At 43.0% G+C, this 13,365-nt stretch overlaps 1 protein-coding gene across 1 annotated transcript in view; it reads left to right on the top strand.

The window, feature by feature from the left end:
- The first annotated feature begins 6,571 nt into the window (after window positions 1–6,571).
- The window catches only part of SLC23A3 (solute carrier family 23 member 3), an 87,233-nt gene continuing 80,439 nt past the window's right edge, over window positions 6,572–13,365 (top strand). Inside the window, exon 1 of the mRNA XM_089683561.1 lies at window positions 6,572–6,778. Coding sequence (XP_089539687.1) covers window positions 6,680–6,778 — 99 coding nt within the window. The 5' untranslated portion in view covers window positions 6,572–6,679. The remainder of the gene's footprint in view (window positions 6,779–13,365) is intronic.

Genomic DNA, 13,365 nt, shown 5'->3' with positions numbered 1-13,365 from the left:
TTTTGGGTGTTCTTGCCCACCTTTGTGTGTCCCAACGTCTCCTGCTACATTCTATACAGTATGATCCAGGCAGGATGGTGGGAAACCCTCATAATACGCACAATAGGTGTGCAGATCTGGGAACTCAACTCAGAGATCTCATCAGCAGAATTACCGAGGGGTCATACAGAGGGGTCCTGTCATAGTCACAACCTTGCCCGTATTTCATGTCCTGGTGGGAGCCTTTCCCCAGTGGGATCACAGACATAAATAATTACTTGACTCGCTCTAAATAAAACAAAAAAAATGGCTAGAGTTGTGCTTTAATATACATGCACTTTCTTCTTTTATGTATCTGTCCACCTGAAATAAGGATTTGGTTAGAGAATGTTGTGTTGACCTACCAACCAACCAACCAACAAACCAACCAACCAATGCCATATATCGCTTGGAATATCAGATCTGCTCAACTTCTGTTCTGTTCCTGTCCACCTAGGAGTTTTGGGTGTTCTTGCCCACCTTTGTGTGTCCCCACTCCTCCTTCTACATTCTATACAGTATGATCCAGGCAGGATGGTGGGAAACCCTCATAATACGCACAATAGGTGTGCAGATCCGGGAACTCAACTCAGAGATCTCATCAGCAGAATTACTGAGGGGTAGAAGCAGGGGCGGACTGACCATTTGGAAACTCGGGCACTGCCTGAGGGCCCGGGGTCAGTAGGGGTCTCCATGAGATGCCCCTGGTACCTTTTTCATAGGCTTTTTTGAGTTTGGGCAATAACACAGGGGCCCCATGATCCCCTATTGCCTGGGGGCCCCATCAGTTGTCAGTCCGCCCCTGGGTAGAAGAAACTGTTATGGTTCAACCCTCAAGCATTGACCAAACCCTGAAAAACCACTCTTGGGTTGACTGACCCTTTATTCACCATTTCTGTCATCGGTAGTTTTATGTATTTTGGAGGAAATGTTTACCTTGTGATATGCAGTAACTTATGTAACCAATGTATTGCCTCTACTTTCTCAAAGGTCATAGGCTGTTATGTATAAAATATTTGAAAGAAGAACTGTCTGTGTTCCTTTTTGCAGTCGTCTGTTTTTTTTCTTCACTCTCCAGCCTACACAAGGTTGAAGAGAAGACGTGGGAGCTAGCGGTGTGACTTCCAGTGAGTGGCAGGAGACATGTGCTGCAATACTGGCACCCCTCCCCCGTCTCTGACTCTACAGAATTTATAACAACCCACGCACTTTTAGAAACACATGACTATGCTTATTATTCAGTCTTCTCAGAAATCTTTTATTTAGCAATATGAATAAAATCAATGTCCTCGTTGTAAAGGTACAGCTGAAGTTTTGGAAAAAATGGTAGATGGCAAATCTGTTAGGACGTTCCCTTTGTTTTCCCATCTTGCTGTTGTGAAGATATTAGGGTATTGTGTTAACCACTTCAAGTCTGGACCATTTGGAAATTTGGGCACTGCCCAAGGGCCCGGGGTCAGTAGGGGGCCCCATGAGATGCCCCTGGTACCTTTTTCATAGGCTTTTTTGAGTTTGGGCAAGGACACAGGGACCCCATGATCCCCTATTGCCCGGGGGCCCCATGAGTTGTCAGTCCGCCCCTGGTCCGGACACTTTCACCCCCTTCTTATAAAGGCCAATTTTCAGCTTTCAGAGCTATCACATTTTGAATGACAATTGCGCAGTCATGCAACACTGTACCCATATGCATTTTTTAGTATTTTTTTTTAGACCGATAAAGCTTTATTTTGGTGGTGTTTATTCACCACTGGGATTTTTATTATTTTGCTATCTAAATGAAAAAGTCCAAAAATTTTGGAAAAGTGTTTTCTTCATCGATCTTGGTCAAAAATGTATACATTTTTATTTATTCATTTATTTATTTTTATTTGTGTCTTTTTTTGGTGTTTTTTTTTTTTTTACATACCGTCACCCTAGCAGTACAGTGACACCATAGTGACACTGTACTACATTTGGGGGGGTGATCAAGATTTTTTTTTTTACACTGTGATTGACAATTGTGCTGTCATGCAGCACTGTACCCAAATTAATTTTCTTAGCATTTTTTTTTGAGACAGATAGAACTTTCCTTTGATGGTATTTATTCACCACTGGGATTTTTTTATTTTTTTGCTATATAAATAAAAATAGACAGAAAATTTTGAAAAAAAACTGTTTTTCTAAAATTTTGCAAATAAATAATCTTTCTTCATAATTGTTGGCCAAAATGTATTCAGTTATCTTTTTAGTAAAAAAAAAAAAAAATAACCCAAATTAGTTTAACCAAAAATGATAAATTTTAACATTTTTTATTTACATTTTTATTTTTTTTTATATCATTATTTATGGGGTTTTTTTTACATACTGTCACCCTAGCAGTACAGTGACACCATAGTGATGCTGTACTACATGTGGATGGTGATCAAGATTTTTTTTTTTTACACTGCGATTGACAATTGTGCTGTCTTGCAGCACTGTACCCAAATTAATTTTTTTTAGCATTTTTTTTTGAGACAGATAGAACTTTCCTTTGATGGTATTTATTCACCACTGGGATTTTTTATTTTTTTGGTATATAAATAAAAATAGACCGAAACTTTTGAAAAAAACCTGTTTTTCAAAAATTTTGCAAATAAATAATCTTTCTTCATAAATGTTGGCCAAAATGTATTCAGTTATCTTTTTAGTAAAAAAAAAAAAAAAATAACCCAAATTAGTTTATAACCAAAAATTATAAATTTTAACATTTTTTATTTACATTTTTATTTTTTTTTTATATTATTATTTATGGGGTTTTTTTTACATACTGTCACCCTAGCAGTACAGTGACACCATAGTGACACTGTACTATATGTGGGGGGTGATCAAGATTTTTTTTTTTTACACTGTGATTGACAATTGTGCTGTCATGCAGCACTGTACCCAAATGAATTTTTTTTTAGCATTTTTTTTTGAGACAGATGGAACTTTCCTTTGATGGTATTTATTCATCACTGGGATTTTTTATTTTTTGCTATATAAATAAAAATAGACCAAAAAGTTTGAAAAAAACGTGTTTTTCTAAAATTTTGCAAATAAATAATCTTTCTTCATAAATATTGGCCAAAATGTATTTAGTTATCTTTTTAGTAAAAAAAACCCAATTTAGTTTATAACCAAAAATTATAATTTTTAACATGTTTTATTTACATTTTTATTTTTTTTATATTATTATTTGTTTTTTTTTACATACTGTCACCCTAGCAGTACAGTGACACCATAGTGACACTGTACTACATGTGGGGGGTGATCAAGATTTTTTTTTTTTACACTGTGATTGACAATTGCGCTGTCATGCAGCACTGTACCCAAATTAATTTTGTTTAGCATTTTTTTTGACACAGATAGAACTTTCCTTTGATGGTATTTATTCACCACTGGGATTTTTTATTTTTTTGCTATATAAATAAAAATAGACAGAAAATTTTGAAAAAAAACTGTTTTTCTAAAATTTTGCAAATAAATAATCTTTCTTCATAAATGTTGGCCAAAATGTATTCAGTTATCTTTTTAGTAAAAAAAAAAAAAAAATAACCCAAATTAGTTTATAACCAAAAATTATAAATTTTAATATTTTTTATTTACATTTTTATTTTTTTTTATATTATTTATGGGGTTTTTTTTACATACCGTCACCCTAGCAGTACAGTGACACCATAGTGACACTGTACTAAATGTGGGGGGTGATCAAGATTTTTTTTTTTTACACTGCGATTGACAATTGTGCTGTCATGCAGCACTGTACCCAAATTAATTTTTTTAGCATTTTTTTTGAGACAGATAGAACTTTCCTTTGATGGTATTTATTCATCACTGGGATTTTTTATTTTTTTGCTATATAAATAAAAATAGACCGAAAATTTTGAAAAAAAACTGTTTTTCTAAAATTTTGCAAATAAATAATCGTTCTTCATAAATGTTGGCCAAAATGTATTCAGTTATCTTTTTAGTAAAAAAAAAAAAAACCCAAATTAGTTTATAACCTAAAATTATAATTTTTAACATTTTTTATTTACATTTTTATTTTATTTTTATATTATTATTTATGGGGGGTTTTTTTTACATACTGTCACCCTAGCAGTACAGTGACACCATGGTGACACTGTACTACATGTGGGGGGTTAAAGTAGAACTAAAGGTAAAACTTTTGTTTTCTTTTCTTCATATTGGATAGAGTAAGGGAGAGTCATCATCCCTACAATGTTTATTTTTGTCATTTTGCTAAAGATAGGTGGCTGAGCCACGGTTTCACCGATTCCTGACTGAGCACCTAAACATAGCAATACAGCCATTCAAACTTGTGTTGCTTTGTGGCCATGGCAAAAAAAAAGTGGCAGGCGGTACCACCGGTGAACCTGACCCTTTAATGTGAATGGGGCCACAGCACGGTGAGTCAGCATTTTGGGGTTAAAACAGGTGATAAAAAGGCAACATATTGCCTCTTCATTGGCTGTCCAACATCTCTGAAAAGTGACCCACCACACGTGTGAACAAGCCCCAACAGAGTCGTGCACTCGGGGCCAGGGTGAGGGATTGGTAGAAGAGGTAGCCGCCTTGGGCGCTTCAGCATTACGGGGTGCAAAAAGTGCAGGACCTATGTTGCTGAACTAGTTCACAGCTCATGAAGTGGGGGGGCGCAGTTTGGCCTTTTTACCCTGAGTGCTCAGGGACCTTGTCCCACCACCTTGTCCCACCACCTTGTCCCACCACCTTGTCCCACCACATTGTCCCACCACCTTGTCCCACCACATTGTCCCACCACCTTGTCCCACCACATTGTGTGTTACAGGACATCTTTGTGGTCTACGGAACCTTTTATTAGATATTTTGCTTCTGTATTTTGTAGAGGAGAAATTAACCCCCTTTTTGTAATTTGTTGATTATCCAATCAAATGCTGCTTCATATCCAAAAGCATTGGATATTCACTTCACCCCAGAGGCTGAACAGGTTGGTGAAGGACTGAAGGAAAGCTGTGCATGTTTTGCTTTGAAGGAACTTTGCCTTGCATTGGTCAAACACATCTTTACGTTACGGCCCACCTGCAGAACCAGCCATTTCCCTCCTCTTCTATTTTGTCCCAGGGGCGGACTGACCATTTGGAAACTCGGGCACTGCCCAAGGGCCCAGGGTTAGTAGGGGGCCCCATGAGATGCCCCTGGTACCTTTTTCATAGGCTTTTTTGAGTTTGGGCAAGGACACAGGGGCCCCATGATCCCCTATTGCCCGGGGGCCCCATGAGTTGTCAGTCCGCCCCTGTTTTGTCCCCTCGACTTTGCATATGGCACCTGGATGTAGCAGAGCCCAAAGAAAGCCATTGGTGGTACACTGATGTTTTGAGGTACAAACAACATGAAGGCACACTGGATTAGAGCTCTGAGGAAGGGGACATGTCCCCTGAAACGTGTCAGCCTTCCAAATGTAGTGAATATGGCATCATCTAAGGCTGGAATTGTGTTTTGAAACACCTGTTTCTTCTCATGTTTGTGAGAATTTGTTTGACTTTTGTATTCAGTAAAAGTTGTTGGTGGTCAGGGGTGGACTGACCATTTGAAAACTTGGGCACTGCCCGAGGGCCCGGGGTCAATAGGGAGCCCCATGAGATGCCCCTGGTACCTTTTTCATAGGCTTTTTTGAGTTTGGGGAAGGACACAGGGGCCCCATGATCCCTTATTGCCCAGGGGCCCCATGAGTTGTCAGTCCGCCCCTGTTGGTGGTAATGCATTAGCCATTTGTACCCTGCTGTGTCTTTTTACAGTTTTCTCTGGAGTTTCCCCGCTTGAGGAGGGCAGCATCGGGTTGAGCATTATGGATCATAACCAGGGGCGGACTGACAACTCATGTGGCCCCCGGGCAATAGGGGATCATGGGGCCCCTGTGTCCTTGCCCACACTCAAAAAAGCCTATGAAAAAGGTACCAGGAGCATCTCATGGGGCCCCCTACTGACCCCGGGCCCTCGGGCAGTGCCCGAGTTTCCAAATGGCCAGTCCGCCCCTGATCATAACACCATTGGATGTAGGACTGTGTGAGCGCTGAAGCGTTAGAACTTTCCTCCTGTTTCACATCCTTTCTATTTTGCATATGGCCCCTGGATGTAGATGAGTCCAATGAAAGACATTGGTGGTACACTGATGTTTTGAATTGCAAACAACATGAAGGCACACTGGATTAGAGTAGGCCTCATGTATACTTTTCTTTTATTAGGTTTATTTCCTATACATACTCTAAACTTCATGCTGTAATACAGATTACCACAGCTCAATTGACTAGGCTATAGGGCTAATTTACCCTTGTGGTTGGGGGTGGTAAAACCTCATGGCTGAGCTGTGTTTTTACTGCCCCTCAACTCCTCACAGACGCTGGGGGGGGTATACACATGCAGTGGCCACAATGTTTTTCTTTGCAGCTACTGCAGGAATGATACTCCCTGTTCCCAGTAACAGAGTACATATGGTCTTCACACAAGAGCTTCGGGTTACTGGAAAACCCCTGTGCATGCAAGCATGACACCCAAGTAAATGACTGACCAGAGACGGGCCTACAGGAAGCAGACAAAAGTTGTCAGTTCAGCTGGTGATGGGTCCTTTGGCAGCGAGAGCCTTCTCGCCTTTCTACTCCATCTGCCATTGCTATTGCGGACAGAGATGTCTATAATCTGTTGTGGAACCAAAGCCTCCCGGATCTCATCCTACAGACCTCACCATACCCCTCCCTGGCTTCTAAGCTTCTTCTTTGCTCTTCAGGTAAGTGACAGCCTACCCCTACCTGGGGGCACACCACAGTCCTGGGGGCACACCACAGTCCTGGGGGCACACCACAGTTATGATAGCAACCTGGAAAAACAGACACATCTTTATGCATTGCAGAAAATGCAAAAAGTAAGCTAGTGGTTCTCAACATTTTTGAGACCAGGACCTAGTAGGCTCTTCCAAAGCCTTCCATGCCTCAACATTAAAGCATTAAGTTTATGCCACACAATCAGGGGCGGACTGACAACTCATGGGGCCCCCAGGCAATAGGGGATCATGGGGCCCCTGTGTCCTTACCCAAACTCAAAAGAGCCTATGAAAAAGGTACCAGGGGCATCTCATGGGGCCCCCTACTGACCCCGGCCCCTCAGGCAGTGCCCGAATTTCCAAATGGTCAGTCCACACCTGCACACAATAAATGTATGGCAATGCAAAGCATGTGTTCAATTGCTTGAAAGCTTTGGATGGGGCTGGTGTCACTGTGGGGCAATGGAGGTTGGGGAGTGGGTTAGGAGACTCTGCAGCAGACAAGGTGGACCTGTAGAAGATCAGATTTCTGGAGGGGTACCTGGGCACTGTTGGAGGCTGGAGGCACTATAGAGGACTGGAGGATCTGCATCAGGCTGGGTGGAACTGTGGGAGGTTGGGGGGCAATGTGGGGGCTAAGGGCTCTCAGGGGGCCTGTGGGCCACTATAGGAGGTTGAGGGCTATTTGGAAGCAGGAAAGCACTGTAGGAGGTTAAGGGATCTGCAGCTGTCTGGAGGCCTGATCTGGCTGTAGGCCGCAGCCCTGTTGGTTGCAGACCACTGGTCTAAGCGATTTCTTAAAGTATATTTGAGGGTCAAATATTTAGGTAACCTCTGTCAGGTTTTGTTAGCTCTCTGAATCTCAGTGGGGAAAGTTGCCTTCATTTCCTAACCTGTACATACAACATTGGGTTGATTTACTAAAGGCAAATAGACTGTGCACTTTGCAAGTGCAGTTGCCCCAGAGCTTAGTAAATGATGTTAAGCTTCACTTTACAAAGAATACCCAATCACATGCAAGGAAAATTTAAAAAAAACAGCATTTTTGCTTGCACATGATTGGACATTTACTAAACTATGAAGCAACTGCACTTGCAGAGTGCACCGTCTAATTTGCCTTTATTAAATCAACCCTAATGTGCCAATAAATGAGAGGAAACCTCTGCAAAGTGGGAGACACCCCCTCTTGGACATTTGTCACAAGAACATGCATCCTCATTGGATGATATTCTTCTATTCCTGTTCTGGTGACAACTCAAAATGTTGGATTTCACCTTTCTTTCTGTCCCAGTAAGAATGGTCATCAGAACAAATACAGGGTGAATCTCCCCAGCAGGGACACAGATGGCAATAAAAACATGACAGAGGTTCTAATCTCTCTAAAGCCAAGACTTATCTAGCCACTTTGCAGAGTGTGGAATGGGGTCCTGCTTAGTGCCTGCCAGGTATTGATAGCTATCTGGTTGTTATTGGGGAGATTTCCACTCACTTCATGTCATAGAGACACAGGAAGTTAGAATAAATCTCCCTAAAATGAGAGGAAATCCCCTTCTGAATTGTCACTAGAGCAAGTGTGGCCATTGACAAAATTTCCTTAACCCCCCTGGCGGTATTCCCGAGTGTAGCTCGGAGTAAAGTTTCAGCACCACAAGCGGTAACCCTGATCTACACTCGGGAATACACTGCAGTGCTGCTCCGGGATCTCTTCTGCACTTACCTTGTCCTGCGCTCCCGCGATGTCCCTCCTGCAGTGTCCCCGGCAATGTCCTCCGGCGGATGCCGGCATCTGTCTTCCGTGTTCCGTTCCCTGCGACGTCGGAACATACGGGGGACGGAACTGGCGGGAAATTAGAAAGTTGTAAAAGTGACATTCACTAAATACACTAAAATCACATAGTATAACATTCCTGTATCAAACCATTTTACATACATTTTGTCCCGAGTGCTTTGTCCGGCGCCCTGCCTGCATTTTTACTGTTCTTTCTGCCTGGAAACTGAGAAACGTCCATGGCGTCCAAAAAGCGTCCCTTTAGGTCAAAAGCGGTTTTAGATCGGCTAGAGAACAGCGATAGTAAATCAGAACCACTTGCAGAATTGAGTGATAATGATTCGTGGGGGAAATTCCTCATCAGACACTGAAAACGATTCTGCAACTTTGCTCAGCGATGTGCGAACTTGGCGCTATATTTCACATTTCAGTGTTTTTGGTTTGATTATATTATTTAATTAAATTTATTATTATTATATTATTATTTTTTATGATTATTAAATTATAATTTATGATTTCGTGTTTCAAATTTTATCCTACCCGGGATGTTTACTAGACTCTTGTTCGGACAGATTTCAGTGAGTTATTCCTAAAAATTACAGGCCTACAATAAAAAAAAATATATTTCCATGCAAAAAAAGTACCGCTTTCAGCACAGAACTATGGACATAATCAGAGCACTAGGGAGGTTATCTGTACAAGTCTGCATAAATGAATTCCTAACATGTCACGATATATGGAAAAATGTAACGATTCACAATTCAAGTGGTAGTAAATCCCAGCTTGTTTACTTGTACCTGCAGGGAAGCCTATGATACATGCACTGCTTAGGAGATATTTACAACAGTGGTGACTTCACCGGCGCATGAGCACTGCAATTTTAATGGACAGTGTACCATCCATTGAGAGAGCCGTGCCGTGGCCGCGACTTCCGTGCACATGCGCGGGAATGCCGTCTTCGCAGCTCAGCCATTCAAGCAGCTGAAGCCCGTGAACCCTGGAAGGAAGACTGGGTGAAGATGGAAGCGCCTACAGCAGTGACAGTGCGCTGCTGGAGGGCTTAGTTTAACCGTCTCCTGCACGCCATGACGGGCTGGCGGCAGTTTTCTCGTGCTTGGAGGACGTCATATGACGTCCTCCCGCTCTAGCTGCACATGCCTGCCCCTGGAGCAATCGGTGGTGCACTGTGCCCCTAGTCTGCTGGTGTGGATTTAATTTATGTACCCAATTTGTCAGACACTGTATTGTACGAGGGGTGTTCAAGTCAACCCGGGACCAGGGGCATTTGGAAACTCGGCACTGCCCGAGGGCCCGGGGTCAGTAGGGGGCCTCATCAGATGCCCCTGGTACCTTTTTCATAGGCTTTTTGAGTTTGGGCAAGGACACAGGGGCCCCTGATTCCCCATTTGCCCAGGGGCCCCATGAGTTATCAGTCCGCCCCTGCCCGGGACTTTTAATTTTCCAGGTATAAAAAGAGATGCTAGCATGGCGGCTCTACACGCAATAGTAAGTGACAAGTGCGTCTTATTACTGGCAGAGCACATGTTGTGGACCCGTCAAGAGACCATTATGCCGGCCATAGATGGGTCGAAAATCGGCCAATTTTTCGCACCATTAGTGGGTTAATTGGTCGGTCGTTTTTCGGGCTTTTTACGCATTTTTTTATCGGGCATGTTGGAAAATTCGCGGCCGATTTTCCCGGCAATGATGGGCAAATCGGCCGATCGTTTTACCGATAAAAAATCTGCGCATGAGCCGTGACCTGCAAGTCGAAGAAAAAGAAGAAGAAGAAAATAAGAAGAAGAAAAAGAAGAATTCCAGTCCGCTATTATATTTTATATGAAAAGTCTTGCGGTTGCAACAATGTATCCATTTGTATCCAAATAAAAACATCTGTATCCGAAATGGATACAAATAGATACATTGTTGCAACCACAATACTTTTTCATGTCAAATATAATAGCGGAGCTCTCTGCAAGGGACAGAAGTAATTATGGGGTTAAATGCCGGCCGTAGACGGGACGTTTACCGTTGGTGGTAACGTCGGCCGATCGAACGACCTATTTTTATTTTTTTTTTTTTTAAAAAAACGGCCGGTTTTCGACCCGTCTATGGCCTGCTTTAATCAAGATGGTAAGACATTGCGTGTGCAACTGAAGTGTTTTCGGGGAATAAAACGTGGCGTTTTTCATGTGGATCTTTTATTCCGTGGTGACAGTATCAACAGTGAATATTATGGTCATGTTCTGAGTGCATTTGTGGAAAAAACGGCCTGATCTGGTCACTGACCCTAGGTTCACATCTGTGCGGGTGGTGCCGCTGTGGATCCGCATGAAAATCCGTGCAGTAGCACCACCCGTACAGAGAATTGCAGACCTGCGGGCGGTTATCATTACCTCTAATGGCACACCGCCCGCACTGGAAAACGCAACCGTACTGGGAACCGAGGTTCCCGTGCGAGCTGCGTTTTCAAAAGAAGTGCAGGGACTTCTTCCCTGCGTGTCCCGGGGCACGGGAGTCCAATCAAATGAATGGGCTCTTGTGTCCGCGCAAAACACAGCCCACATAGATGTGTACCGGGGGTAAGAGTGTCCTGTTTCTCCAGGGCAACACACGAGCTCCTCCTGCTCACATTACAGCAACTCAGCTGGCAGGTACTGCCACATCTCCCTTACAGTCCGGACCTCGCTCCGAGTGATTTTCCACCTGTTTGGACCCCTAAAAGAGTTCCTCGGAGGTCAGCATTTCAGCACTGATGACGAAGTGAAGCCGGCTGTCCTGGGATGGTTCAGGCGTACTGACAAATCTTTCTATACCAAAGCTTTCCAGGCATTAGTTAAACGCTGGGATAATTGCATAAATGTAGCAGGGGAGTATGTTGAAAAATAAATGCAGTTTCCAGTCCTTGAAAATTTTTCTTTATTATATAAACTCCAAAAAGCTGGTTTGACTTGAACGCACCTCATATATTAGTAGTTCTCAGGGGCGGACTGACCATTTGGAAACTCGGGCACTGCCTGAGGGCCCGGGGTCAGTAGGGGGCCCCATGAGATGCCTCTGGTAGCTTTTTCATAGGCTTTTTTGAGTTTGGGCAAGGACACAGGGGCCCCATGATCCCCTATTGCCCAGGGGCCCCATGAGTCATCAGTCCGCCCCTGGTAGTTCTCATATTTTTTTATTTCAGGTACTTGTATAGCTGCATCAATTTACGCAGCGCTTTTACATATATACTGTATTTTACATTCACATCAGTCCCTAACCCTCAAGGGGCGTACAGTCTAAGGTCCCTAACTCACATCCATACATACACATACTAGGGACAATTTAGACAGGAGCCAATTAACCTACCAGCGAGTCTTCGGAGTGTGGGAGGAAACCAGAGTACCCGGAGGAAACCCACACAGGGAGAACATGCAAACTCCAGGCAGGTGGTGCTGTGGTTGGGATTTGAACTGATGACCCGAGTACTGCCAGGAGGAAGTGCTGACCATTTAGCCACTGTACTGCCCATATTGTATGAGAAGGAGGTAGTAGTACATCACATTCAACTTTTTTCTTTCTTATATAAACTCAAAAAAGCCAGTTTGACTTGAACGCCCATTGTATATTAGTAATTCTCATATTTTTTTTATTTCAGGTACTTATATAGCGCCATCAATTTACGCAGCAATTTACATATATATTGTACATTCACATCAGTCCCTAACCCCCAAGGGGTGTACAATCTAAGGTCCCTAACTCACATTCATACATACACATACTAGGAACAATTTAGACAGGAGACAATTAACCTACCAGCATGTCTTTGGAGTGTAGGAGGAAACTGGAGTAAACCCACACAGACACAGGGAGAACACGCAAACTCCAGGCAGGTGGTGCCATGGTTGGGATTTGAACCAACAACCCCTAGTACTAGCCAGGCAGAAGTGCTAACCATTGTTCTGCCTTGCTAATTCTGCTTGGTTCCAGCCAATGGTTGCTGCAACACCCACAGCCATTTTTAATGCAGGAATGTGTGTTTGGATTGTACACTTGCTTATATATATATAATTTATTTATTTCAGGTACTTATATAGCGCTGTCAATGTATGCAGCGCTTTACATATATATTGTACATTCACATCAGTCCCTAACCCTCAAGGGGTGTACAATCTAAGGTCCCTAACTCACATTCATACATACACATACTAGGGACAATTTTAGACAGGAGCCAATTCATCTACCACCATGTCTTTGGAGTGTCGGAGGAAACCAGAGTACCTAGAGAAAACCCATGCAGGCACAGGGAGAACATGCAAACTCCAGGCAGGTGGTGCCATGGTTGGGATTCAAACCAGCAACCCTACTACTGCCAGGAGGAAGTGCTAACCACTTACCCACTGTGCTGCCTGTATTCTATGAGAAGGAGATAGTAGTTCATCACATTCAACTGGACTTGTTCTGTATCTTTGAGAAATCCAAAGACCTGTACATTGGGCGGACAGAGCAACCTCTCAACACGGGAAAAGCCCAATATAGGAGGGCAAATGCTACAAGTCAAGGCTCAGCAGTCTTCCTACACCTTCCAGAAAAGGGACCTTCTTTCAAGGACAATGAGGAGCACATTTTGGACAAAGAAGACAGCTGACTCACCAGAGGCATGAACGAGATCATTTACATCGTACCATCCCTGAACAGAAGTGGGGGCCTTCCACGCCATGGGGGAGATTTACTAAATCTAGATCACTCAGAATCTGGTGCAGCTGTGCATGGCAGCCAATCAGCTTCTAACCTCAGCTTGTTCAAA

Source organism: Staurois parvus, unplaced genomic scaffold (assembly GCF_062004578.1).
Source record: "Staurois parvus isolate SC_StPar_1 unplaced genomic scaffold, SC_StPar_1.0 ptg000315l, whole genome shotgun sequence".
Lineage (NCBI taxonomy): Eukaryota > Metazoa > Chordata > Amphibia > Anura > Ranidae > Staurois > Staurois parvus.
The sequence above is the reverse complement of the archived record's forward strand: the minus strand, read 5'-3'. Positions and strand labels throughout refer to the sequence as shown.